The 26,697-nt window shown below is 41.4% G+C and overlaps 1 protein-coding gene across 1 annotated transcript; it reads right to left on the bottom strand.

The window, feature by feature from the left end:
- Positions 1 to 11,879: 11,879 nt before the first annotated feature.
- Positions 11,880 to 13,158, bottom strand: LOC148911978 (uncharacterized). Its single transcript, XM_089028383.1, has 3 exons — positions 12,904 to 13,158; positions 12,478 to 12,858; positions 11,880 to 12,203 (listed from the first exon to the last, which is right to left on the bottom strand). Exons 1-3 carry the CDS (start codon positions 13,156 to 13,158, stop codon positions 11,880 to 11,882), a joined length of 960 nt encoding a protein of 319 aa, XP_088884509.1.
- Positions 13,159 to 26,697: the final 13,539 nt, after the last annotated feature.

Raw genomic sequence — 26,697 nt, forward strand, 5'->3', positions numbered from 1 at the left:
TTTAGAGTATCAAAAAGTAGGTCTTACAAACATATTCATTCTGAATGTGCTTAACCTCTCAGTCGCGTGAAACTTCGCTGGTTGATTATTCAGATGTTGGTCTTTCTAGTGATGTAAAGAAATCTTTGGGCAAATGATTGTGTGTCACGCAGTATGTCTTCAAACTTTGGTCAAATTACTCATTTCTGACCTCTGGCCGCTTTCTATAACAGACAAGATACTAGCGTTTATAAGTAAAATATAAACTCAAAAACAAGCCTAAAACACTTTCATAGCCTTAAATAATGTAGCTGTTTAAGAATTCTTACCTGGCAAACTCTGAAACCTGGATTTTTATGAATGTTTTTAGACACAACATCGATCTGGTTTCTTTCATTACCGACTCGAACTTGTCAACGGCCGAGTGCCACAGGGAGCCCAACCTTTCTTGTTGTGGTGCAAAACACAGGAAACCCAGATTGATTAAAAAATCGTTTTAATTTGTTTTAATGATGATGCAAACACACACAATAAAAAATTTCACAACTATTCCAGTAAAACTTGCTGAATTACATGATAATCTATAATATGAATGACTAATAAAGAGGGGGGAAACCTGCAGTAGAACCTTACTAATGGTAACAGTTCTAAATTGATTTTAAAGAAGTTAAACCGTATACACTACATGCAATTTTTCTGCTCGGCATGTCATCATAAATGATCACCGGCCTCTAAGGTTCATAATTAGTACCGAACAAATGTATGTGACAGAGGCACCCACGATTTTATTGGAGTAGATGCAGAACATGAAAATCTTTGGAAAGTTTTTACGCATCCTTCTTCGGAACAGGTGAACAGCGTGTCATCATCGGTATCGCTGTTTTCCTTGCGGGAATCTGTAGTGGTCTTTGGTTTGTATTTCCTACTTTGTCTAGGTATGACATCGCAGAAATCTGGAACCTGGTCATCAGAATACTCCATCTTCCTAAGGGTGGGTAAGGCTAGAGCTGACGATGTCTTCGTTGTTTCAAAATTTTTGCTTTGGATGCAAATTATATTCATCTTGAGTCCTACATATTTTCAAGTACTTTCACCAAAACTAATTAAACCAAGCCCCAATACTCCTCTTTATAGTTCCATTCAGTGATCACGAATAATAGTTCCTAGCCGAGGCTGGAGTTACCGCGCATGATAAACTATAGTTTTGCTATGCGCGGAAACTCCAGCCTCGGCTAGAGACTATTATTCGTGATCACTGAATGGAACTGTAAAATGGAGTATTAAAGAGTGACTGTCTGTAACCATCGAGCAAGGCGTAAGCCTTGACAATGATGTTATCTTCAAAAAGCGTAACATTGTGGTTTGGAGAGCATACGGCGTTGGAAAAGGAAAAAAGATACCCAACACGAAATTTGAAACAACTAAGACATCGTCAGCTCTAGCCTTACCCACCCTTAGGAAGATGGAGTATTCTGATGACCAGGTTCCAGATTTCTGCGATGTCATACCTAGACAAAGTAGGAAATACAAACCAAAGACCACTACAGATTCCCGCAAGGAAAACAGCGATACCGATGATGACACGCTGTTCACCTGTTCCGAAGAAGGATGCGTAAAAACTTTCCAAAGATTTTCATGTTCTGCATCTACTCCAATAAAATCGTGGGTGCCTCTGTCACATACATTTGTTCGGTACTAATTATGAACCTTAGAGGCCGGTGATCATTTATGATGACATGCCGAGCAGAAAAATTGCATGTAGTGTATACGGTTTAACTTCTTTAAAATCAATTTAGAACTGTTACCATTAGTAAGGTTCTACTGCAGGTTTCCCCCCTCTTTATTAGTCATTCATATTATAGATTATCATGTAATTCAGCAAGTTTTACTGGAATAGTTGTGAAATTTTTTATTGTGTGTGTTTGCATCATCATTAAAACAAATTAAAACGATTTTTTAATCAATCTGGGTTTCCTGTGTTTTGCACCACAACAAGAAAGGTTGGGCTCCCTGTGGCACTCGGCCGTTGACAAGTTCGAGTCGGTAATGAAAGAAACCAGATCGATGTTGTGTCTAAAAACATTCATAAAAATCCAGGTTTCAGAGTTTGCCAGGTAAGAATTCTTAAACAGCTACATTATTTAAGGCTATGAAAGTGTTTTAGGCTTGTTTTTGAGTTTATATTTTACTTATAAACGCTAGTATCTTGTCTGTTATAGAAAGCGGCCAGAGGTCAGAAATGAGTAATTTGACCAAAGTTTGAAGACATACTGCGTGACACACAATCATTTGCCCAAAGATTTCTTTACATCACTAGAAAGACCAACATCTGAATAATCAACCAGCGAAGTTTCACGCGACTGAGAGGTTAAGCACATTCAGAATGAATATTTTTGTAAGACCTACTTTTTGATACTCTAAACACACGTCTAGCGAATAAAATTATTTTGTTATCCTAAAATTGTACAATTGATCCCAAAGTCACGCATATCGTACTCAATAGATTGTACTTCAAGAATATGGGTTGTTTTAATTCCCAGTGTTGCTTATTTTTTGTCCAGCAGCCGCGAAAGTTGAGTCAAAATTTACTGTCGCGAACGGCGTTTTCGGGAGTGTTTGAAAAATTCCATTTTTCTCCATAATAAAGCGTTATTTGATCAAACCAACTATACAGCGATTCTTAGGATACATTACCCTAACTAACTTGAAAGTATGAGCGAAATCGATTTTTCGAAGTTTGCCACGGATTTTAAATTTTGCTTGATCGTTACAGACAGTCACTCTTAAACAAAAAAGCTGTCGACAACATACAACTTTATAAAATTTATCTTTGTTTTTTCAACTTAAGCTTATAAGTCAACAAATTATTTCGTATCTCCCCCAAAAATATCTTACTTACATTTTTAAAGTAAATCCAATTCTGTTGTCTGTTGATAACAAAAGTTCAACTGATAAATTTCAAAGAAGCTTTTGTTCATTCAACTCGACTTTTTCTCCAATGTTTTTGAAGTCGTATGAATTCTTTTTACAAGCAATCAAAAACATAAGCAGCAGCTTTCTCTTCAAAGTAATTATCCTAGTACTTTTGTCCAGTTTTTCTTCTTGACTTGCTCCATCAACTATATTTACTTTAAGCTTACATTTCTTTCGAAAAGTAGACGTCGAGTTCCTCATATCACAGCCATATGAACAATCTTCACTACCAGCTTTTGTTTTCGTGAATTCATCTCGTCTGTTATATTTGGCATATACACCTGAAAAACGTAGCAAACCACGACAGTATTTTTCCTTGGTCTTCCCAGTATTATTTAAATCATTTCTTTACCATATGAAAAACATTTTTTCACTTGCAAAGCTCAAAAAACGATTGACGACGTTCACAAATCTGCTCGAAATTGTTGACAATCATGCTTTATAAGCCTTTTTGTGATTGGTCAATTTTGTAAACTCGTAGTGTAAGGAAAATTCGTGATTTCATACGAAAGATATTACACTATTTTTCGCTATTTTAAAAGCTTGTTATTTCAAAAAAACGATTTTAAAACAGTTTTCCATGTTAGATACTCTGATCTAAACACTTGGGATGTTGAGAGAACCATACTCGAGAAGCTGCAAATCACTCCGCTACGCGTCGTGGTATAGCCAAGAAGCTAAGTTATCGATAGCCTGATAGCTAAGCTATTGATAACCTGATAGCTAAGCTATTGACAGCCTGATAGCTAAGCTATTGATAACCTGATAGCTAAGCTATTGACAGCCTGATAGCTAAGCTATTGATAGCCTGATAGCTAAGCTATTGATAGCCTGATAGCAGGAGGAGAGGAGGATGTAATCTTACATCGACCTCTCATCGACCTCTCATTGACCTCTCATCGACCTCACATCGACCTCACATCGACCTCTCATCGACCTCACATCGACCCTCAATCATAGAAAAAATAAGTAAATATAAGATTTTCATAAAATCAGTTATTAATTTTGGTATTTCAAATGGTCTTGGCCGTTGAAATAAGAATTGGCCATGGGCTTCCTGTGTTTTTCAATAACTAAACCGGATATGGGCTTCCTGTGGATTTGTGCATTCATAAAATTTGATGATGTGTCTTATTTATCACGTGACAAAAAATGATTGAAGGAAAGAGACATAACAGCATTAATATTCTTGAATGCCAAGGGAATTTTAGAATTATTGTATTATGGTCCAGTATGAAATAGAACGATTGCTGTTTATATAATAAAGAACAAGATAACAGAACTATTTTCAGCTGATTTTTGCATAATTAGGAAGAACTTAGTAGGTCTTATTGTTTATCGTTTATGAGTCGTTCAGTGCATTGTGTTGGATACAATAGTCATCAAATACTCGAAGTATTTATTGAGTTTCATGAGGGATATCTTTAGAGTTTGGAAGATTTACGCTTGGTTGATTGCTGAACTTTGGTGTTTGCTTTTAAAAGAATTATGGAAGGATGTTATCAAGAATTTACTCAACACATAAGATTGTTTCAAAAAAACATTTATTTTCATTAGTCCTTTGAATTCATTGACGGTAGCGTAATATCCTCGAGAGCCTAACTGGAATAACGTAACCATTGCGCTTCTCAAAAATTAAATTTTTTTTGGTCTTGCTTGCTTGGTTGGTTGGTTGAGTTTTGGAGTTAAAAATTCAAAATCCCCGCGCTATATAAAGTGGATTGGCAAACAAAAGACACGTTTAACAATAAACCCATGACGTCAATTGGTCGTCATGGTAACCCGAAACAATACCTACCCGTCATATTATGGTAATGATTTAATAAACAATACTCTCCCCGTCGTTTTATGCTAATATTTGATGAATTATTAATGTCCCCGTCCTTCCCCGTCCCCTTCCCCGTCCCCTTCCCCGTCCAAAATCCGGCCCGTGCGGTGCGGCCTATACTACTAATTTCATTAGCCATTCAACGATGGTCGAGCTTGACTAGACAATATTGATATTTTGTTGTATGGAATTAAATATTGATATAATGATGGGTGGGCGATCATCAATATGCTGCAACTTGCATATGGAAAAAGGGAAAAACCAACTATGAATGAGTCACAGGCCCTTCAGGTCATTTTTGAGGCACCCGATATCAGTATACAGAGTAGGGGTTCTAAGCCGGGTGGATCAGGACTTTCCATACCCATCGCTGGGTATCTGGATAGTTCATATCTATTTTTTATCTCACTGTACTGTCTCAACTTTAGATTCGTTTTCAAACCTCTCCTCTGGATATAACTAGATAAATTGTTTGTATCTTTAGAACACCTCTTTTCTAAGATAGTACGATGGGTGAAATAGACAGTATAATATTAATATATATATGTATATTTTAAAATAAATTTTAGCTCCACCTTTTGAATTTTTCATCGGGCAGAATTCTATTGTTCTATGCGACATGAACTTACAGTTGAATGATTTTCAAAGATCGGTATAATTTCACGAATACATTTTAGGATATGCATCATTAACTTATTTTCGCTAACACTGATTGGCTAGACCAAAGACAAAGAACTGTCAAACGCAAATGATTGACAGCATTGAACTCCCTTGAGTCATATCAGGGTAAACATTTTGATTGACAGCACTTGATACATAGTTAATATTAACTATTCTTGATATGACCATGAAGAATTATTCGAATGATAGTCAAAGTTTCAATGAGTGATCACAGGAATCATTTGTTTTTCTTGACAACAGAAGTTGAGAAGTAAACTAAAGCGACTTTATTTGGCTTAAAGTAAAAGTTTCAATGAATGATCACAGGAATCATTTGTTGTGTTTTTCTTGACAACCGAAGTCGAGAAGTAAACTTAAGCGACTTTATTCGAATGATAGTTAAAGTCTCAAGGAGTGATCACATGAATCATTTGTTGTGTTTTTCTTGACAACCGAAGTCGGGAAGTAAACTAAAGCGACTTTATTCGAATGATAGTTAAAGTCTCAATGAGTGATCACATGAATCATTTGTTGTGTTTTTCTTGACAACCGAAGTCGGGAAGTAAACTAAAGCGACTTTATTTGGGTTAAAGTTAAAGTTTCAATGAGTGATCACATGAATCATTTGTTGTGTTTTTCTTGACAACCGAAGTCGAGAAGTAAACTTAAGCGACTTTATTCGAATGATAGTTAAAGTCTCAAGGAGTGATCACATGAATCATTTGTTTTTCTTGACAACAGAAGTTGAGAAGTAAACTAAAGCGACTTTATTTGGGTTAAAGTTAAAGTTTCAATGAGTGATCACATGAATCATTTGTTGTGTTTTTCTTGACAACCGAAGTCGGGAAGTAAACTAAAGCGACTTTATTTGGGTTAAAGTTAAAGTCTCAAGGAGTGATCACATGAATCATTTGTTGTGTTTTTCTTGACAACCGAAGTCGAGAAGTAAACTTAAGCGACTTTATTCGAATGATAGTTAAAGTCTCAAGGAGTGATCACATGAATCATTTGTTTTTCTTGACAACAGAAGTTGAGAAGTAAACTAAAGCGACTTTATTTGGGTTAAAGTTAAAGTTTCAATGAGTGATCACATGAATCATTTGTTGTGTTTTTCTTGACAACCGAAGTCGGGAAGTAAACTTAAGCGACTTTATTTGAGTTAAAGTTAAAGTTTTCAAGGAATGATAACTTGTTGTGATTTTCACTCTTTGCACACGCCTTTAAAAGCCTTTGTGTCCCTTGTTATTATGATGCGCTTGGTGGTTCCAGTAGGCGGAGCTTGTGTTTCTTTTGGAGGCCGCGGTAGATTTAAACCACACTGATTAGTATGCATTTCGCTATCTGTTTTCGAAAAATTCCATTTAATGGCAAAAATATTTATGGAAAGTCAATGAAATTTCGCAGAGGTAATCCTTCGATGTCTGGAAACATTTCCCATATGAAAACTTTTTGACTTCTTAAGTGATTGTAGAAATATGAGCTAAATCATCAGCTCTTTAAAAAATCTTCATACTTCAGTTCGTTAAAATAGGCAAACTTTAAATAGCATTTAATGGCAAAGATATGCGATTTTTCAAGTTATTTTTTTCGGATCTTGCAAGTGGAACTCTAGTTCTACAAAAGCCGTATGAAAACTTTTTAAGTTAAGTGCTTCTTCATGCCAAAAATAATCGTTTTTGATGACAACTACGGCCATTTTGGCCTATTTTCTTTGTAAATGAGCACGAGCAATCGAGCTGAACATTTGAATTTGGCGCTTTTGAGCTCATAAATGTCCCGGATGTGACGCCCCATTCTGCCCAATGTTTTGACGCGGCCGGCGCATCGAAGCTTTCCGGATCACAACATTGGTTTCACCTCACCCATCTTTCTTTCTCACTTATACTATCATTTTCGTGAAGACGAATCCAAAAGGGTTTTATCCAAAAGCGAATTTGGTACTCATTCAGCGTTTTGGAGTTGCCGAAATGATCAATCCACTCATCATCATTATCCTATAATGTACTCTTTGGGTCAGGGATTCATTCCCGCGGTTTTTATTTTGACTGATGTCGTAATCATTATTCATCTTTATTATATTGTGTTTCAAATGATGGGATCAGGCACGCGCCATGATTTCTCTTTTCATAAGCCGATAATGTTTGAATTTTGACCGAATCTGAATTGCTTTTCACATTAGTGTATCTGAGTCTTGTAGTCATGACTACAGTATAGACCCCTGATCTTTTGATCTGCGTGATTGCTAGTTGTATTCGCCTCAGCTGTGCAACTGTCGCCACGATATGCAAATAATAACTTCATGTATCGAGAAACTTATGTGAATACAAAATAAGTTAACTTGTAATTGAAACTCTTTTCACTATTTAGCTAAGTACGATGTTTTGATTGTCAGTATATAATTGTTCAATTATTAAGTCATTATTATTATTACTTGTCACCTGAAACGAAAGCCGTAAGCCAATAAGTTGATACCTCATAGCCAATAACTGATAACCGATAGCCAATAGCCGATAGTCGATAGCCGCTGCATCGCACAGAATTGCCCATCAACTCTGGTCATTTCTAAATGAGAGATATTATGTGAAGAATGGGAAAGCACTTTTTAAAGATACACTGTAATATCTTCATACTATTAAATGATTTGAAAAAAAGTTGGAAAAAACGATTCAAAATATTTTCAAAGCTAAATTCGCGGGCATTTTCTCCAAATTAGGTACCAGTCTCCACTCCGACAGCTTCTCGAACCAGTAACAAAATATATGCTGAGATCGTTAGCAAATATGTCCGTTTTAAAGCCAGATCTGGAGACGAAATTATGAATATTGAGCAATATAGAGGCCAGGTTTTTAGGGCTATACAAATGGCGGTAGGAGGATGATTTCAAAAAAGCACTGGAAAGTCGTCATTTTGGACTGTTTTGCTTTGTTGGGTCAAAGTTAAAACTCCTGAAAAATCGCTACTTGCTTTCAGCTTCAACGAGAGCTGGATTTTGGAAGCAATTAAGCAATGGTTGTGCAACCAATTTCAGTTGTTACTTTGAATAATTTTCTTCACACAACGAACAGCAGGACCCCAACGAAGTGCAGGAATGATAAATTTCCATACATATAAACACTACGAAAGCTGAAATTGACCCACAAAAAATCGCACGTTTGCAAATTGAATCACCAATATAAATGGTAAGATTATATTGTGTGGTTGTCATTCTTTAATATTCCTATGTTACTTTTCTGGCATTAACTTTCGATTTTCTTCACGAAGCGCTTAAACTTTCAATATTATGACTTTTCCTTATAAATATAAATGGCCGTGAGAGGAAAATTGATATTCGGAAACTGGAATCTAGTAATTTATTCTCTAATTTCCAGACCTCTCATCGGACTCAATATCGATCTCTCATTGACCCCACATCTACCCACATCGACCTCTCATCGACCCCACATCGACCAACACACGTCGTCACCAAATCTTTAAATTACTTACACACCATATACTCAACCTTTTACGATTAAACCTTCGACGTGCCAACATGCCTGTCTGTAATATTAAGTAATCTTACGTAATCGTAATCTTAAGTTTATGAGTGATCATTTGCGTCACGTACATAACCTATATGGGGATGAAAGGAAAAAGTGGTTAGGGAGGGCAAGGTTCTCAGCACCCCCAAACCACATGTCGAGTTTACTACCGGCACGGCCAGCACGTAGTCAAAAAGAAGTCAGATGCGTTCGAAAGATAACACGCTCTGTCACATATCAACGAAAATTCCAAAAGTATCGCTGTCTTTGACTACTGAACCCTGTCCAGAATTCAACTTCCGCCATAAATTTTCTCTCTTGGTCGTGGGACCCATTCAGTGTGGTAAAACCTATTTCGTCCAACAAATTTTAGAAAGAATCGTATCGCGTTTGAAGAGCAGAAAAATATCTGCATCCTATGTTGCTATAATCAATGGCAAGATGGTTACAGCACTAGTTAAAAGATTCGTTGGGAAAGATGATTTGATTCGGACGGGGTCTTCCTGAGCTTTCTGAGGATTTAAATGTGATTAATCCCAAGTAGAACAAAATAATCATACTGGATGATCTGATGGCCGAAGCGACAGACAGTCCTGTAGTAGCTCGATTATTTACCCAGGGTCGTCATAGAAACGCTAGTATTGTCCTCTTGCTTTGGAACATGTTTTATAAGGGAAAATTTAATACAGATATTAGTCGAAATGCTCAATATCGGGCTCTCTTCCGAAGCCCTAGTGACAGGAAGCAAATTGAAATCGTTGGAGAGCGAATTTTTTTAAGAATAGAGACCATTTTATGTCCGCCTACCACAAGGAGACCGAAAGACCATTTGGATACTTATTGGTGGATAAAAAATCCGATACACAGGCCGATAAGCAAGTTCTTGGAGACCTATTAAGCTGTCAGGTTTATCTCTTCTCCACCAAAACTAAGGTGAGCAGTAGTATCGAGTCAGCACTGAATAGATTACCGCTGGCCGTCACTAGGCTCAGCCATGACTCAGCTACCACTAACCAGTTAATGCTAGGTCGGCCATCTTGGATTATGTGTTTTGCTCACTCGTGTAAACCCGCACATCGTCCTATAATCTGGTCGACTGCAGCTATCCCCGTGTGGCAAAACTACATCTCGGGAGCACCAGCATTCCGAAACATTCCAGAAGGATACTATATCATAGAAATGTATAAGACATCGCGTAACAGTGCAGATCCTAACCATCTTGGTGTCGACCGCATTGATGGAGAAAATTATTGGCCTGTCAAGATAAGGCACCGATCTACAGGTAGCATGAAGTGGATAAAACTACACGAAGATGAACCCACAGTCCGAGCCATTGCCAAGGAGAATATGGCTAATGAAGCCCTAACCACAGTTGTGGACCAGTGGAAGCAATGTAATATCGGTAGCCTAGAGTAATTCATCTATTTATTTATTTATTTATTTATTCATCTATTTATTTATTTATTTATTCATTTATTTATTTATTCATTCATTCATTCATTCATTTATTTATTTATTTATTTATTTTTCAGCATCTCCAAGCGGCCATGTAATATTCTGTTTAGTATATGATTATCAATGAAGTATGTTTTCTCTTTTAAAAGAGATATAATGAAATTAAAAGGAAAAAAAAAAAGAAAAATTTTTTAAAATATTACAAGATATATAAAATTCATGATATAGAGTGTCAACCACATATTCGTGAAATAGCACCGGCCAATAACACCAAAAACACCAAGACAACGCTAAATAGTGCTACTAGTCGGCGCTAAATACGGCTATATGGCCAGCACTCTAGTAATATAATATAAGTATAAATATTTAACTAGGGTTATAAAATATATATGTATATAAATAGATAACCCTTTAAAAATGAAATACTAGGCCAAAGGATCAAATATGATTAGATAAGTATATATATATATATATAAAACTATAACATGTTTGAGATATATATACATATATACATATCCCCATTTTTCCTATTGTCTTAACTGGATTTTCAAAGAAAGACAATAGCAAAAAGGGGGATACATATATATGTATATATATCGCCAAATTGTCAGAGTTTTAGGGATTCGGTGTATATATATATAAGTAAGTGTATAAGATTGTTTATATAGAAATTTTAATTGCCACAGACAGAAAATTAGAAGCAGCAGGAATTATTTAGGGAGAGATTACGAAAAGAACAGCATTTAGTGCAGATAGACTTCCAAGTATTAAAGTTATCGACATCATAAGTGATAGAAAGGGCGTGGAAATAGTGATTAGTGAGAAAGGGTTCGAAATGATTCACCGAGGTAGTACAACGGATGGATGCAGATAAATTATTCCAGAGCTTAGGAAGGTGGTTAAAATAGCTACTTTGGAAAAGTTTCGTGCGACATTTAGGAATCAGCACATCAAGAGCAGAGCTGTGGCGAGTAAGCTTAGTGCTCTTAGGCTTAACGCAATAATCAATTGGTATAGAGTAATGACCAGAGCGGCATTTATAATAAAACAGTAGGTCCTTATATTCAAGCCAATAGGATAAAGGTAGCATCCTAAGTTTAGTAAGACGTTCATGATAACTAATTTCGTCTTGCCAGTTAGTATGTAGTATATATTTGATTGCCCTTCGTTGAAGGCTCTCTAGTTTACTAATATTAGCAATACTTTGCGGCGCCAACACGATCACTAGCGTAGCTTAAGTGGGGCCCGACTAAAGTAAGTTAAAGCAACTTCCTGGTGGAAACGTCAAAAGACTTCAAACTGTGACGGCGTAAAAATCCTAACATCTTGTAACTTTTCGTTAGGACACTGTCTATGTGGCTATCCCACTTTAGATCAGAAAAAACGATGACAACGAGGTCTTTTTCATGAGTAACGTCTTCTAGCATAGTATTATCTATGTTATAATCAAAGATAACAGTGACACTTTAACGAGCGACAGTCAATACTTCACATTTAGAGCTGTTAAACCTAAGCCTCCAATCCTGACTCCAACAATATAGACTGTCCAAGTCATCTTGTAGAGATATACAGTCATCGATTGTATTGACGACTGCAGCACACTTGGTGTTAACAGCAAAGAGAGCAACTTGATTGTCGACCACGGTAGGAAGGTCATTGACATACACAAGGAACAGCAGAGGCCCAAGTATACTTCCTTGAGGAACTCCGGAAAGTACTGGGGGACTGTTTGATGTACTACCATGGACCAAACAGCGTTGGCTTTGACCTTTGAGACAACCCTCAAACCACTGAAGGAGAAGACCAGAGATACCATAACGGGAAAGTTTTAACAACAGCCTCTGATGAGAGACGCTATCAAAGGCTTTCGCCAAATCTAGGAATATGATATCTGTCTGAAATCATCTGTCCAAGTGTTGACCAACCTCATGATAGAAAGCCAGTAGTTGTGTGACGGTAGATCTGCCTGGCAAAAAGCCGTGTTGAGAGTCATTAAAGATGGCTCAGAGGTGGTCTTTCACACGAGCATAGATACAGCGTTCAAGGACCTTAGAGACTACACACAGCAACGAAATCGGCCGATAGATTGTTACATCTTCTCTCTTCCCCACAGGACAGGCACCAAAGAGCTTTTTTCCATTCCGTAGGTACTTTGCCAGCAGCTAGTGATAAGTTGAACAGCCGACAAATAGAGGGAGTCAATTCTTCGGCACGCTCCTTCAGGATGAGCGCTTGCAGGCCGTCAGATCCTGGGGCTTTGTTGGGATCAAGCTTAGAAAGAACCAGATTAACATCATCATCAGAAATCTGAAGACTGTCCGATAGAGGGATGCCAGAATCGGGTGAAGCAGGTGCAACAGGTGCATCCTCAGACTCTTGTGTAAATGTTGAATGGAAAAAACCTATTAAAGACGTCAGCTTTGTCAGCACTCGAGAAGAGTTTGACTTAGATTTATGTCAAAAAAATGACCAAAAGCGCTTGGGGTTTACTTTTAGTGAATCCTCAAGAGACTCGTTATATTCCTTCAATTTTGTATTAATTAGATCTTTTGACTGTTTATGTAATGACGTAAACTTATCCAGGTAATACACGCTGTTATTTTTCTTCGCTGCACGTTTAGCCATTTTCTTTTTCTTTAGAAGATGTACGACATCTTTGTCGATCCACGGAGGGGTATCTGAATCCTTGATCCTGACTTTAGGGACATATGGTAATCGATAACTCTCAGCAGTTCGTCTTTCCATTTTAACCAACGAGCGTCGATATCTGAGCCTGGCACATAGTCGTTAATAAGTAGTATAGGGAATGGGGGTTCCAGCGCAATCTCAACACGGGCAAGATCCGTGTGAAAAATCCACCTATGGACGACCCCCCACTCCAAGTGTGGTTGAGGGCAACAGCGCACTTAAACATATTAGTCTATATATGGAGTGCGAAGAATGTAAGAAGTTCGTTAACGACTTTTGCATAATTTGTCTAAGACCTAAAGTTATCGTACCTAAGCCAGAACCCTTTTGGTGTTGTGGTAAAAAAATGCAAATAGAAGACGACACGTCAGCACAGTGTTACGAGTGTGGTAAGAATATTCGTAATGCCGTACCAAATGCTACCAAAGAGCAATATTACGCCAATGGAGGTCGTACGAAAACACCTTATAAGAGAATAAAATACTTTAGGGACTGGATGAGTCATATCCAAGGTCTTCGCCCGGTATATTTAGACAACGAAGTAAAGAAGAAAATCATAGACCACTTAGAAGAGCCAACCCCACAAAGTCTACGGAAAGCGTTGAAAAAATTAAAACTAGGAAGATATTACAAAGACATCTCTTACATTTTGTCTGAAATTACCGGTAAGTCTATTCCCGAGGTTTCTGATATGAGCAGAGCCGAGTGGATGTTTTGTCGGCTGGATAAGGATATTCCTTATTACCCTGACGTAATTTACGAAATATTTTACAAAATTGACTCCAACCACCCCCTATTAGGATGGATTCCGAGAAGATGAAATGTGCAGTCGAAATCCCCCTACGTTCTTTTCAAAGCAGATGTCTACTGAGCGAGTTTTCTTTGGAGCTCCTCCTTTGCCTCCTTGTAGATCTTTTTGCGAGATTCCTCGGAAAGATCTTTCACGATGGTTTTTTTATTACCCGACTTTAATTCGCCGTATTTCTTTTCCTCCGCGAGGATCAAAGAGAATTCTACGTCGTCTATCTTTCTGTCACGCAAAGCCTTTGAGACAAGGTCAGTGATCGTATTTACTTTAGCCCTTGACAGGGCTATTGTCGTGTCATGCTTGGATATTTTGCTTGACAACTGTTTCATAATGCCCGTAGCAACAGCAGAAATAATACCACAGGCTGCCCCAACGCCGGCCAAAGGAACTCCAACGATTATTCCCGGCCCAGTAAGCGAAGTAGCAACGCCGGAGCCCGTTAACACAACGGATATGGATCCTGAAGTTATCGCAATCTTATGTAGCGTACTCCGGGCTCTAACGTACTTCTTCCTAACTTTTTCGTAGTGTTTTGCCTGCCCTTCCAAGTAAGCCAGGATTAAATTTGCTTTATTCAGACGAAAGTTTTCAGCGTTTAATTCGTTAGGTCCCTCCCTAGGTAAATCAGGATAAAGTGGAGGTGCTGATGGTATAACATCCATTATATATACTAATGTACGACGCTTTTGGGAATGATATTGAGGAGCAGCCACATCACGACAACCGGGATTACTGGAACTGGAGGGCCTTTAGGAAGATGTTTCCGCATGCAGACCCTAGTAAGTTCGAAAGGAGACCCGATGGGATTTACTATAACGGCTCTAGGATGTACAGCAATGAGGATTTGAAACCTACGCCTCAGCTGAAGCATCCTAAGCCTAAACCCGTGCAAGGTTGGTCAAAGGAATTATTGCTTGGTACTGGTACTTATCCGATACCCGCGGTTTCATTTGATGAACATCCAAGTTTGGATTTGACATTGAACATGTGGATCTCTAACAACCATTCCTTTCCGTTAAAGGTGCGAGATATCTTCAAAAACGTGCCCATTAATCATACCACCGCAAAAGAAGCCCACGAATGGTTAAGTGGTCCTAACATGCGTTATTGGCCGCAGCAATTGAACTTCGCAGTTTGGTGCGCCACCAGTGGCTGTGGTGTAAGTGCAAACTTGATGAAGAATTCAATATTCATGTTTCACTTCCACTTCACGGTTAGAAGAATACTACATGAAATGGGTGTTATTGCGCTGCCAGGAGATGCCACGTTTTATCCAAGAGATAACAAATACAGCGTGCCGGCTTATAACGGACTTTGTAAGGAGTTTGGTGTTGTAGGGAAGGATTTCCGATGCACTGCCGGCGCTAACAATGGTTTGGGGCACATTTGGGCTTATTGGGGGATTGGTGGACACGAGCTAAGTGATAAGGAAGTTCATGCATTGCAGTTACGATGGAACACGGGATATCATAAGGAAACTCACGACAGTAGCACCTTCTTTGAACCAAATGCCAAAACCACTAAGGAAGTCAGAGACGGACCTCTGTTCAAAGACGAGGGCGGTAAGTATGCAGGGGCCAATCCACTGATTATCAAAATTACCAACGACGAGCAAACGAAGCAATACTTTAATTTCATACCCCCAGAAGGTAAAAGACTAACTAAGGCCGGTCTTGCTCGTTTGAACCGCAGCATAGAAGCTTACGTGTATTCTATTCTTGGAGCTCAGGTAAATACCCGATCTAGCATAGTGGGAAATACCGGCGCCGCAGAAGAGACGCGAGCCGAAGCCTTGATCTTATTCGAAAGTTCAATCTTGGAGGGTGACATTAGCAAGGGTGTACAGCGTTACCAACTAGCTATACAAAGTTCTAAGGCAAGGTTGGACTATGCAGTAGCCCCGGGTTGTTGGTTAATGCCCAGTAATTTATCTATAAATACTGGCTCTGTAGTAGGATACAACAACAAACTTCAACGAGCTACAAAGGATATGAAGTTTGGGGTGAATGACGTGAACTCTGACACTCTTAGGAACATTCCTCACTTCGTAGAGAAGCCAAAAAAGGAACACGCAGAAAAACCCGAACCAAAGAAGAAGCCTCAAAAGAAGGTTTTGTCAACCATACCTGAGGAATATGACCATAACTTATTAAAAGCCGGGCTAGCAGCTGCAGGCGTTGGTCTGAGTTATTATATATGGCGATGAACAACCCCTACGTATCTGGAGTAGATTGTGTCTATACGACTTACACAGGTGAGAAAAAATACACCCAGGCGTCTTGGGTTGATGTCACGGGCATGTCCGTGAATTTGAACTACTCAGGGAAGAAGTTAATCCTTTGTAGTATTTGCATTGGCACGAGCAGCCATGCCAACGTGGGCTTCAGGTTCCTGGATGAGAATGGCATACTGCAGCCTATGCGTACGAAAACGAACAACAGGGAGCCTACGCATTTCTCCGTAGAGCCCAACCCCGGCAGCGCCGAAAACATCTCGGTTTGGACTTTCCACATGGTTGCTGATTGCCACGGGAAGGTAAAGCTGCAAATGAGAGTAGACGACACGGGTGTAGTAACGATAAATAGCATACATGACCAAAGAGATCGACCTTATAATCACGCTACCATTAGCACTCTTACGGTGCTTAGCCTTTAAATATATGAACCCACACGCGAAGGAAGATTGGTTTCTACATTTTTTGGAGGAGAAGGACTACTTAGAACAGCATTGGCATGACACCGGGCTGTGGGTGAAGGTTGGGGGCCTGGGATTGATCATGTGTACCATTTGCGTTTCGACGGGGTATTCGTGTAATGTCGGGTTTAGGATCGTTGATGAGAATAACCACCCATTACTACCCTACAGAAAAAAAGATAACAATAGGAACCCAGCTCATTTCTCGTCGGAGCCCCCACCGTTAAGCATAGAAGACTTAACGCCGGAAACTTTTCACATGATAGCCAATTGTCAATATGCGAAGCTTCAGGTTCTTCCCAACGACGTTGCCTACCTTCGGATAAATGCCGCCCCGTCAAAAGATCCTCCAACGAATGCTGTTTGGAATCATAAGACCATTTCTACTATGACCGCCATACCACTAGTTCCGCATTACCAAGGCGGCGCGAATACTATCTTTACTTATCCCCAGTCGAGAACACCTCGGGCGTCTGACGACGATAAGCCTGACGTGATACACAAGGATAAGCTTAAACCTTCATCTTCTTCAGGAGTACCACCCCAATAGCTACGACTAAGATCCAAATGTTGTTACCCACGAACTTCAACAGTTCACCGCCGGTTCTTAATACCAGGCTTAAAACGCTACCAAGCAAGCCCGGAATGCTTGCTGCCATTTTTTTACCTAAGTCCGTTAGTCCATTACCTAATTTCTTTACGCCCGCGCCTGTAGCCTTAAGCGCGTTAAGGATGACTCCTACTACGCTCGAAATAGCAACCGCAAATGCCAGTGGAACGCCATACTTCACCAGAGCTCTTTTTACCTTTTCCTTGGTGGTAAGTCCCAATTCTCTTTCCAGGTTTTCCTTTTGCGCTTCTAATTCCGCGACTCTTTCCTGAAGGGCTTCTAATTCCCTTTGTGCTGCCTCCCTTTCTTCTTCAGGGCGAGTTAGGTCCGCAATTATTTCTTGCTGCCGCTCTATTTGCCCCTCCAGGTCTTCGATAGCCTGATCTCTTTGCCGGATTTGTTCCTCCTTAGTGTTGATTTCGGCAACCAACTGCCGCCGTTCCTCTAAAGAGCCAGCTATGGTGGTACGTAAGTTCTTAGCTTCTTCCTTGCTTATGTCTAGGTCTTGCAGGGCAAGTTCGAAGGCTTTTTGGGCTTGGTTCCTTTCGCGCAGGGCTTTGTTTGCTCGTTCTCCCGTTTCTATTATTCTTTGGTTTTTATCGTTAAGTTCTCTTTTTTGAGCATCGAGGAGCAGTCGGTTTTGTCTCATGTAATCTGCATCCCTTTCCTCCATTGTTTCCTTTAGTCCTTCGACTTCCCTTATCGCTTCAAAGCCTTTTTGTTGTCGCTGCATTAAGGCTTTGACCCTTTCAACGGCTTCGTTAAGGTTTTCGTCGTTTTCTTTTAGCCTTTCCATTAAATTAGGTTTCCCTAATGCGTCTTGGATTTCTTTTGGGAGATTACTGGCGAGCTTGTTGGAGTCTGTCCTTTGGTAAAGATTATACCACGTATCCCTTCCTTGATGCTGGATTTGAATTTGCCCCTTATCCCCGGTTCGAAAATTAAGGCGGGCCAAGTCTGCGTTTGGAAATCTTTCCCTAACGTTGTCGAAAAGTTCCCTTAGCATTCCAATTTTCAGGTCTTGTAATTCCAAATATTCTGGAATAGGTCGCCCTGGGTTCCTCGATTGCCACTTGTCTTTTAAGGAACGCCAGGCCTCGCGGGCCCTGCTGCCATACCTGTTGCTTAATTTCGTAAAGAGGCCCTGTCTGTCTACGTTGTCATTAGGAAGCAAAGACTCGTATTCTTCGTCATTAATGTCTACTTGGCCTTCTTCGGTAAGGGGGTCAAAATCCGTTCCTTCTACTTCCATTATATATGATAAGCTCAAAGTTAAATCCCAACGTATTACCTAAGCAGGTTGGCGGGCTGAAAGCGGAACGCACCTTTCACCGGGTCACATTCACACCTTCTAGCGCAAAGCCAGGGGAAACGCTGTACGTAGGCGTGCCCCGCCTAACGGATAACCTAGTATTGGTTCCTGGCACCTTGGCGTTAAGGTTCGACCTAGCGGTGCAGCCCAGCACTGCGGATGAAAGGATTATCGTTAACAACGTGGGCCGCAACATTGTTTCTAAGATGAGAATCAAGTTTGCTGGGGAATCCTTGCTGGACTTAAATAGGTACGATCTGTATACCACCTATAAGGATCTATGGTTAACAGCATTTGACCGCGCGCAAAGGATAGAACAAGGAATTGGTAGTGTCATTCTACGTAAGGTCCGCACACCTGTTAAGACGCAGCCCACGGACTCCAGCGGAGAAACCGCAGTGGCAGACGCAAAGCGAATAAAGACAGCCTATGGTAGCAAGTATGTCATACCACTGGACTTTGAAGTGATTACGAATCACGGTGTGTATTACCCAAGACAGTTATCCGAGCTACAGTTTGAAGTAACCTTAGCAGATGCTAATAACATCATTGGTGGGCTGACCACTGCACTTACCAAAACAACCCCATACTCTATTACCAACTTAGAGCTACAGTACGAAACGGTGTACAGCGAAGAGCTGGCCCGTAGCGCTGGCATGGAATACAGCTCCGGAAAGGCATTCCTTTACGATCACGTCGTGATGTAGAAGACATTTAGCTTCTTGGATAAGACGGATGAGGTTATCAACCAAAGCATTAACCTCCCCCGAAGAAGTCTCACGGGGTTGATGCTGGTGTTTGCTAAGCCCTACGAGGCCGGTAAGCGCGACTCCGAAGCCTTTCACAACCCCAACATTACTAACGTGGGGGTCAACATAAACGGCGTTCCAAACAAGGTCTACTCCCAGGGAATAAAACCTGAAGACGTCTACAGGGAGGCAAAGCGCAAGTTTGGTGACCAAATTAGCCCCGAGGAATTCTTTAATGATAAGTACGCGCTGTGGATTGATATGCGCACCATTAACGACGAAGACCTGCATGGTCAGGGTTTACGTCTAGTAAATACGCAGGATGGCATAACATTGGAGATCAAGCGCACCAAAAACGCCAGTGCCGGCGACGGTGATAAGATAAACTGCTACGTTTTCGTCGTGTCTGACGCGCAACTGAGCGTAGAAATGAATCAGCTAAAGAGCGTTGCCTATTGATCCACTCGCTCATCCTTTTGATAAAAAAATATCGTTGGTATATAATGCTTCGCGTATTCGAAAACAACGAAACCAAACTGCAATGCATAGTGCAAGGCGATAAACTATACTTCAAAGCAAAGGAAGTGGCGGCTGCGTTGGGTTACGAACGCCCAAAAGATGCAATTAAGGTGCATGTTCGTGAAAGGTATAAGGTAAAGCTTAGCGAACTTAGAGTGGAGGTGAATCGCCTCCCCTCGTATTCACAGCCTAATTCCCTGTACGTAACCGAATCTGGGTTGTATCAACTAATATTTAGCTCTAAGATGCCAACGGCAGAGACATTCCAGGATTGGGTCCTCGAGGACGTTCTTCCCGCATTGAGAAAGACAGGTAAGTATGAAATAGAAAGGCGGTTCGATAGTCCTAACAAGTTAGTCTTCAAAATGGAAAATGAGTTTGACCTGCATAAGAAAGTCGTGGACTACATACGCCGCTTCTACCCACAGATGCTCATAGCGCCCGGCTTAGGGGAATTGCAGGATTCTGACAGCAAACGCATAAAATGCTGGCAGAAGGGTTATCAAAGGGGTCAACCCGACCTCTTAATACTGAACGCGCATTTAAGGTATGAAGGGCTTTGCATCGAATTAAAGACGCCGAAAGGAAATGGCATACTCTCCGCAGACCAACGCAAGATAATTTCGCAGTATGACGCGAATGGTTACCTGACCATGGTTAGCAACGATTATGACGTCATCTGTCGTGCCCTTAGCAACTACGCGGAAGGCATCCGTATTCCCTGTCGGTGGTGCTGCAAACGCTTCAAGACTACGGAGACAAGGGCAACACATTTAAGAATATTTCATAGATATAATGAGGCTGAATCTGATACATTGGCGTGACCTGATAGAAGGCGCAGCATACGAAATAAAAAATTACGTCGTCTTCGAAGACATCGACCGTTTACGGTTAGTCCTCAAAGACTTAGAAGGCAAGGAATATTCCCTTTGGGCGCCGGATTGCGTGCGGTACGTAATTCAGGGCGAGGAATTCACCCACTTACGCAGCTATGGTAAGGTAAATGGCCGATGGAAGTTTGACATTGAAAGAAGAGTCACTCCATCTCCTCTTTGTAGTTAAGCGCGTCTGCTAAAGTCCGCTGCGCTTTAGGATCCGCGGAGCACCAATGCCCCACAAAGGATCCTTCGGAGAATACCCTGTCGCAATGAAGGCAGGTGTATTTTTTACGCGGTTTGGGGGTCGTAATGCAGTCGGCAGGTAGTTCGCAAGTAATACAGTCCATATATTGAAAGGGCGATTAGGAATCCTCCAAAGAATGCCATGAAGTAGGCTACCATATACTTAGGGGACTCTGCGAGGCCCCTTTGAAGGGGTCTTTATTTTTATTTATTATTATTCATCGTCAATAATAATAAATAAAAATAAGGATGGGATTTGAGACTCTTTGCACGAACCCTACTTTACTATTTTAAGCCGCCTACTAATCATTACGGGCTTTCCTTGCCGCCTCATTGCCGGCATGCCAAGCTTCGAAGCGATCTAAGTACTCCTTGAAACCGCCTTGGCCGTCGTAGAGGCACTGCCAAACATGTTGGTCACTTCTTTGACAGCCGCAGCGCTCACAAGTTGCCTCCCAATATTCTCTATCCTCCCACCTTACGCCTTCGACGCAGTCAAACTCCGCAAAGCGCTGGTCAATTTCCTTCTTCCGGCGCGTTAACTTCCTTTGGGTTTCCTTTGGGCAACATCGTGCAGCAACGTCGCCGTGCTCCTCGCAAGCCACGCTCAGCAGGTCGTAATTACCGCGGCATCGATGTCGGTGCCATTCATCGTTCTTGTCCTCCTCGCAGCGCTCACATACATTCTTTAGACAAACGCGGTTATCAACGTGGTAATCCAACATCTGCGCGCTGCTAAAGAGGCGATTACATACCTTACAACGTCTTTCGCGTGCCTTCTTAGCGCACACCTTCTTTTCCAGGTGGTATTTTAACATTTGCTTGCTGCTGAACTCCTTGTTACACCGCTCACACTCCATATATAATAAGGATTTAATAACCCTTATATGGGATACCGCATAAAGTCCTTAATGGACTCTTTTGCCCCGGATACTATTTCAAAGAGTGTCTCAGAATGTTGACGTTTAGGTTAAATCTTTGTTAAGGATGCCTGGAAACTATTTCAAAGAGTGTCTTAGAATGTTGACAATAAGGTTAAATCTTTGTTAAGTATATGTGGAAAGCCCGTAATGATTAGTAGGCGGCTTAAAATAGTAAAGTAGGGTTCGTGCAAAGAGTCTCAAATCCCATCCTTATTTTTATTTATTATTATTAAGAATAATTAAGGATATTTAATAATAATAATAAATAAAAATAAGAACCCCTTTGAAGGGCACGTCTTAACAAAGATTTAACCTTATTGTCAACATTCTGAGACACTCTTTGAAATAGTTTCCAGGCATCCTTAACAAAGATTTAACCTAAACGTCAACATTCTGAGACACTCTTTGAAATAGTTTCCAGGCATCCTTAACAAAGATTTAACCTTATTGTTAACATTCTACAGGGGATATCGCATGAAGTCCTTAACGGACTCCTTAGCCCACGTTGCCATAGTTATCAGCGCGCCAAACCGTTCTGCACGCTTCAGACCGCACATTTCGTCGTACAATTCCTGCACGCGCTCTTTTAACCGGTCTATCTCCTCCCTTTGCATTTCTATGGTGTCTCTTTTATCTTTTGCGTCGCCGGCAATCCTTCTTACTGCGTCCACTGGGTCCATCGTATATATAATGGATCCGAACCATATTCCTTGTAACGCGTTGATAGTAGGACCCACCGGCTGCGGAAAGACCCAATTCGTCGTGGAGCAGCTATTAGGACCCTTTAGATACCGCTTCGACTACATCGTGCTATTATGCCCCACCTACGTGAATAACCGCACCTGGACGGGTGTAGGAGTGAAAGACGACGACTTCTTTGTGGACATACTGGATCCTAACGAGTTATCCAGCCATCTTAAGTTCTGGCACAAACAATTCCCTAAAGATACGCAAACCTTGCTCATACTGGATGACATCGCCTGCGGGGACGACGTAAAAAGACGCACCTCCGAATTAGTGAAGCTCGCTTTCAGCGGCAGACACGACAATATTAGCGTTTGGTTGCTCTCGCAGCAGCTTACCAGCGTCTCTAAGCCTTTTAGGGAAAACATAGGCTCACTTGTCGTATTTTATACTCCGAGCAAGTCTGACCTGGAAACCATCTTAAGCGACTACGGCGGTGAGATATCCAAGGAACAGTTACACGAATACATGCGGCATTTAAAGACGCACCAACATTCCAAGATGATCTTCTCTTTGAGGTTTCCGTATTCCATAAAGATATATGGACATTGAGCAGCTCTTAGATGAAGTCCCCACGCAGTTAGATGAAAGTAACCTCAAAGAACAACTCAACATCCTTGTGTCTTCTGGGAAGTGTAAAGAAATGATAGGCAAGGAACTTACCCATGAGCAGGTTAATAAGTTGTCAGAAGAGGAAGTCAAGAAGTTCCATAAGAGGTACGAGGCTGCCCTTGCAAGTAAGACCACGGACGCCGTAGCAGACTCCGCTATCCGACTTGCCACTAAATTGCTTGGACTTGCGCTGCCCATAGACGACGTGGAGCAACTCCAGAAGGACATTAGCGAGGACTACGTTATTGCTCAAGAACTTAAGATAACCTGTGGGTGGTTGTCTTTGAAGTGCGGTAAGTTAATGGCAGTCGCCTCTGCGGCACTTCACGTAGCTCAGCATGTCGACTTGAAGGAACTTGCGGGCACCTTTGGTGCCTCTTGGAAGGACTTCAAGAAGGACAGAGACGTTGAAAAGGTCTTCCAGGCGGCACTTGCCGAGGTACCTGATCAAGTCGCCTCAAGTCCTCCTTAAGTACTTACCCAAGTCATCCTCAAGTACCTAGTTAAGTCATCCTTAAGTACTTAGTCAAGTCGTTGTCAAGTCATTGCCAAGTCATTGTCAAGTCGTCCTTAAGTCATTCCCAAGTACTTACCCAGGTCATCTTAAGTTACCTGTCAAGTCCTTCAAGTCCTTAGATATAAATGGAAGCAGAGCAGCCCCAAGAGGAGCAGAAGATTACCAAGGCTAAATCTCCAGGCAGAGTCGCTGCCGGAAAGAAGCTCGCGGAGATGAACAGGAAGAACAAAGCAAAGAAAGAAGAAAAAGTGGAGGAAAAAGAAGAGGAATCCTTTATCAATCCTGGGTACGTCATTGGCGCGTTAGGAGTTGCTATAGCAGCAGGCAGCCTCTACTTACAATGGCGGGCAGCAAAGCCAAAAGTAAAATTGGAACCAGCACATTATGAACCTGCGGAGCCGCCCGTGAGAAAAAGCAAAATCCCTGAAATGGAGTGATAACCTTCTCGCTTTGTAATATAATGTCAACCGCGTTATTGAAAACTGTTGAAGAAGCAGCTATCATTACTTCCATCGTTGCGGGTATTGGTTGGGTGGGTAAGAAAGTGCTCAAAGAAGACTTTACTGAAGACCCAAGCAAGAGCTTCGCTAATTTTGCTAAGATGACCGCTGCCGTAGGCGGGGCTATCATGGTAAAGGATTACCTACGGAAGGAAAAGTACCTGCCTACGGTGTGATTTTCTAATATATATGGCTAGCGTAGTCGTAGGCGGAGTTATTGCAGCTTTAGCATTCACTGGAGCTAATTATGGTGGTCAGTATTTGGATAGATTAGTCAGAGGCGACAAAAGCGGCGCCGCCGAAAGAAAGAGACACGACTTAGCGCTGGAGAAATATCAGCGAGACGTTGCAGCTTGGAATGAAAAAAGACAAGCTTACAGGGATTGGTTGGATAAGAATTACCAAGACAAGATGCAGGCAGACAAGAACTTCGAAAATACAGACTACGCCTTTAAGCTCTATGCGCAAGCACACCCCGACTTTAGGTTAAGAAAGCCTCAGTTCAAGAATTACTACCAGCCTTCTAAGAAACAAAAAGACAATGAATTGGTCTTCGTAGGAGTCGCAGGGCTGGCGGGAGGCGTAGCTTTGGCGTATTTAGTCTAAGCTTGGCGCTTTGGCGCCTAGAATATAATGATCGTCTTTTTGGAAAGCGACAAGAATGACTTTACCACTTATCGGAACCCCCCCATCAAAGCCCATAAGGTTCGGCTGGTTAGTTGCTCTTTGTACAATTCTTGGTATAATTTAGTCAATGGTATGGTCACCGTGCATAAGGGATCTAACAATTATCAAAGCGTAATGCTACCCGATGGACATTACACGCCAATCACCCTTGCTAAGGAGCTCGCCAAGCGCGGTTATACTCTCACCACAGGGCTGCCGCACGAAATGACCTTCAAACACAATCTTCCTAACAATTTCTCGGTAACCCTAGGAAAAGCTGATGCATTAGGATCTTTACTAGGTGTCTCAGGCAAGGAAATTACCAACACAGCCATACCTGTGAAATGGAAAGTCGCATCCTCTTACGAAGTCTATTGCGACTTGGTTCATAGTTACAACAATGGAGAAAAGTCTTCTCTTATGTCCAAGTTTCCACCTAAGGGTAATCCATTTGACCTGGTAGAATACACTCCCATTTCTTTAAGCTATGACTTATCTAATTTGGTAGAAAGCATAAACATCACCATCAAAGTGGACGGAGAGACGGTGGATTTTAACGGACGTAAGATCAATCTCGTTTTGGAATTCATATAATGGGCCGCGTAGAGGACAAACTCAAAAGGATTTACTATGGGCCCGAAGGCTATTGGAGAGGAGCGTCGGCTATTAAGAAACTCGCAACCGCGGCCAGGGTATCAGAAGAAACGGCTAAGAATTGGTTAAGAAAACAAACCCTCTGGCAGGTTTATCTTCCCGTGCCCAAGTACATTCCCAGGCCCAGCTTTACCGTAAATACCCCCAATGAAGTTCATCAAGCGGATTTGCTTTTCTTGCCGCACGACAAGGTGAGAAAGAAGACCTATAGATACGCTTTGACCGTAGTTGATATCGCAAGCAGATACAAGGACGCCGAACCCATAACCAGCAAGGATTCTGGGGAAGTCGCAGAAGCCCTAGGTAGGATTTATAAGCGCGTCTTGAAATGGCCTAAGCTGCTGCAAGTGGATGCGGGGACGGAGTTCATGGGCGTGGTTACTAAGACCCTGAAAGACCACGACACTAAGATTAGGAGAGCCGAAGCTGAGTACCACAGGGGTCAGAGCATCGTCGAAAGATTCAATAAAACCTTGGCCGAGCGTCTCTTTGGGTACCAGTATTGGAAAGAGCTGGAAGATCCCTCCAAACGCAACAGGGAATGGACTCAGCGGCTCCCCCAGGTCGTCGCGGCTTTGAACAACGAGGCGGCCAGGGCTACGGGAATGAAACCCAAGGATGCCATAAAAGAGAAACACGTGGAGCACAAGTCCTACGTCAGAAGTTCGAGGGCGGTCTTCCCCCATGAAAAAAAATTAGGTAATGTCACGGTCCGATATCTCTACGGACCGGGTGAATTAGAAGGAGGATCCAAAAGAGCTACGGATCCTAATTGGTCTTTGGAAACTTACCAGATCCGAAGCGTAATAGCTAAGAAGGGTCAGCCCATCTTGTATTATCTTCACGATGGCCCCACACGTGGGTTCGTCATGGAAGAACTGCTTATCGTGTGATGTCCGAATGCTATCGTATGCACTCCGTCATCACACATCCATCGCTTACCGTCAAATGCAGACAGTGACACCTTCTCCTGCGTGACGTTATGTATCTGATGACCATAGCTGCGCAGGCTGTTCATCTTATGCCGCTGTTCCTTGCGTGTTCGTAATACGTTGAGGTAGGACTCGTGCGTAATGTCATTCTTAACCACGTACTTTTTTACGCCTTTAGCTTTCTTTTCTACGCCGTCTAACTTTAGCACGCTGTACATCTTTGGTTTCAGACCCA

Source organism: Actinia tenebrosa, unplaced genomic scaffold (genome assembly GCF_029948245.1).
Source record: "Actinia tenebrosa isolate PJP-AT-01 unplaced genomic scaffold, QUT_ActTen_1.0 PGA_scaffold12__29_contigs__length_12842862, whole genome shotgun sequence".
Classification (NCBI taxonomy): domain Eukaryota; kingdom Metazoa; phylum Cnidaria; class Anthozoa; order Actiniaria; family Actiniidae; genus Actinia; species Actinia tenebrosa.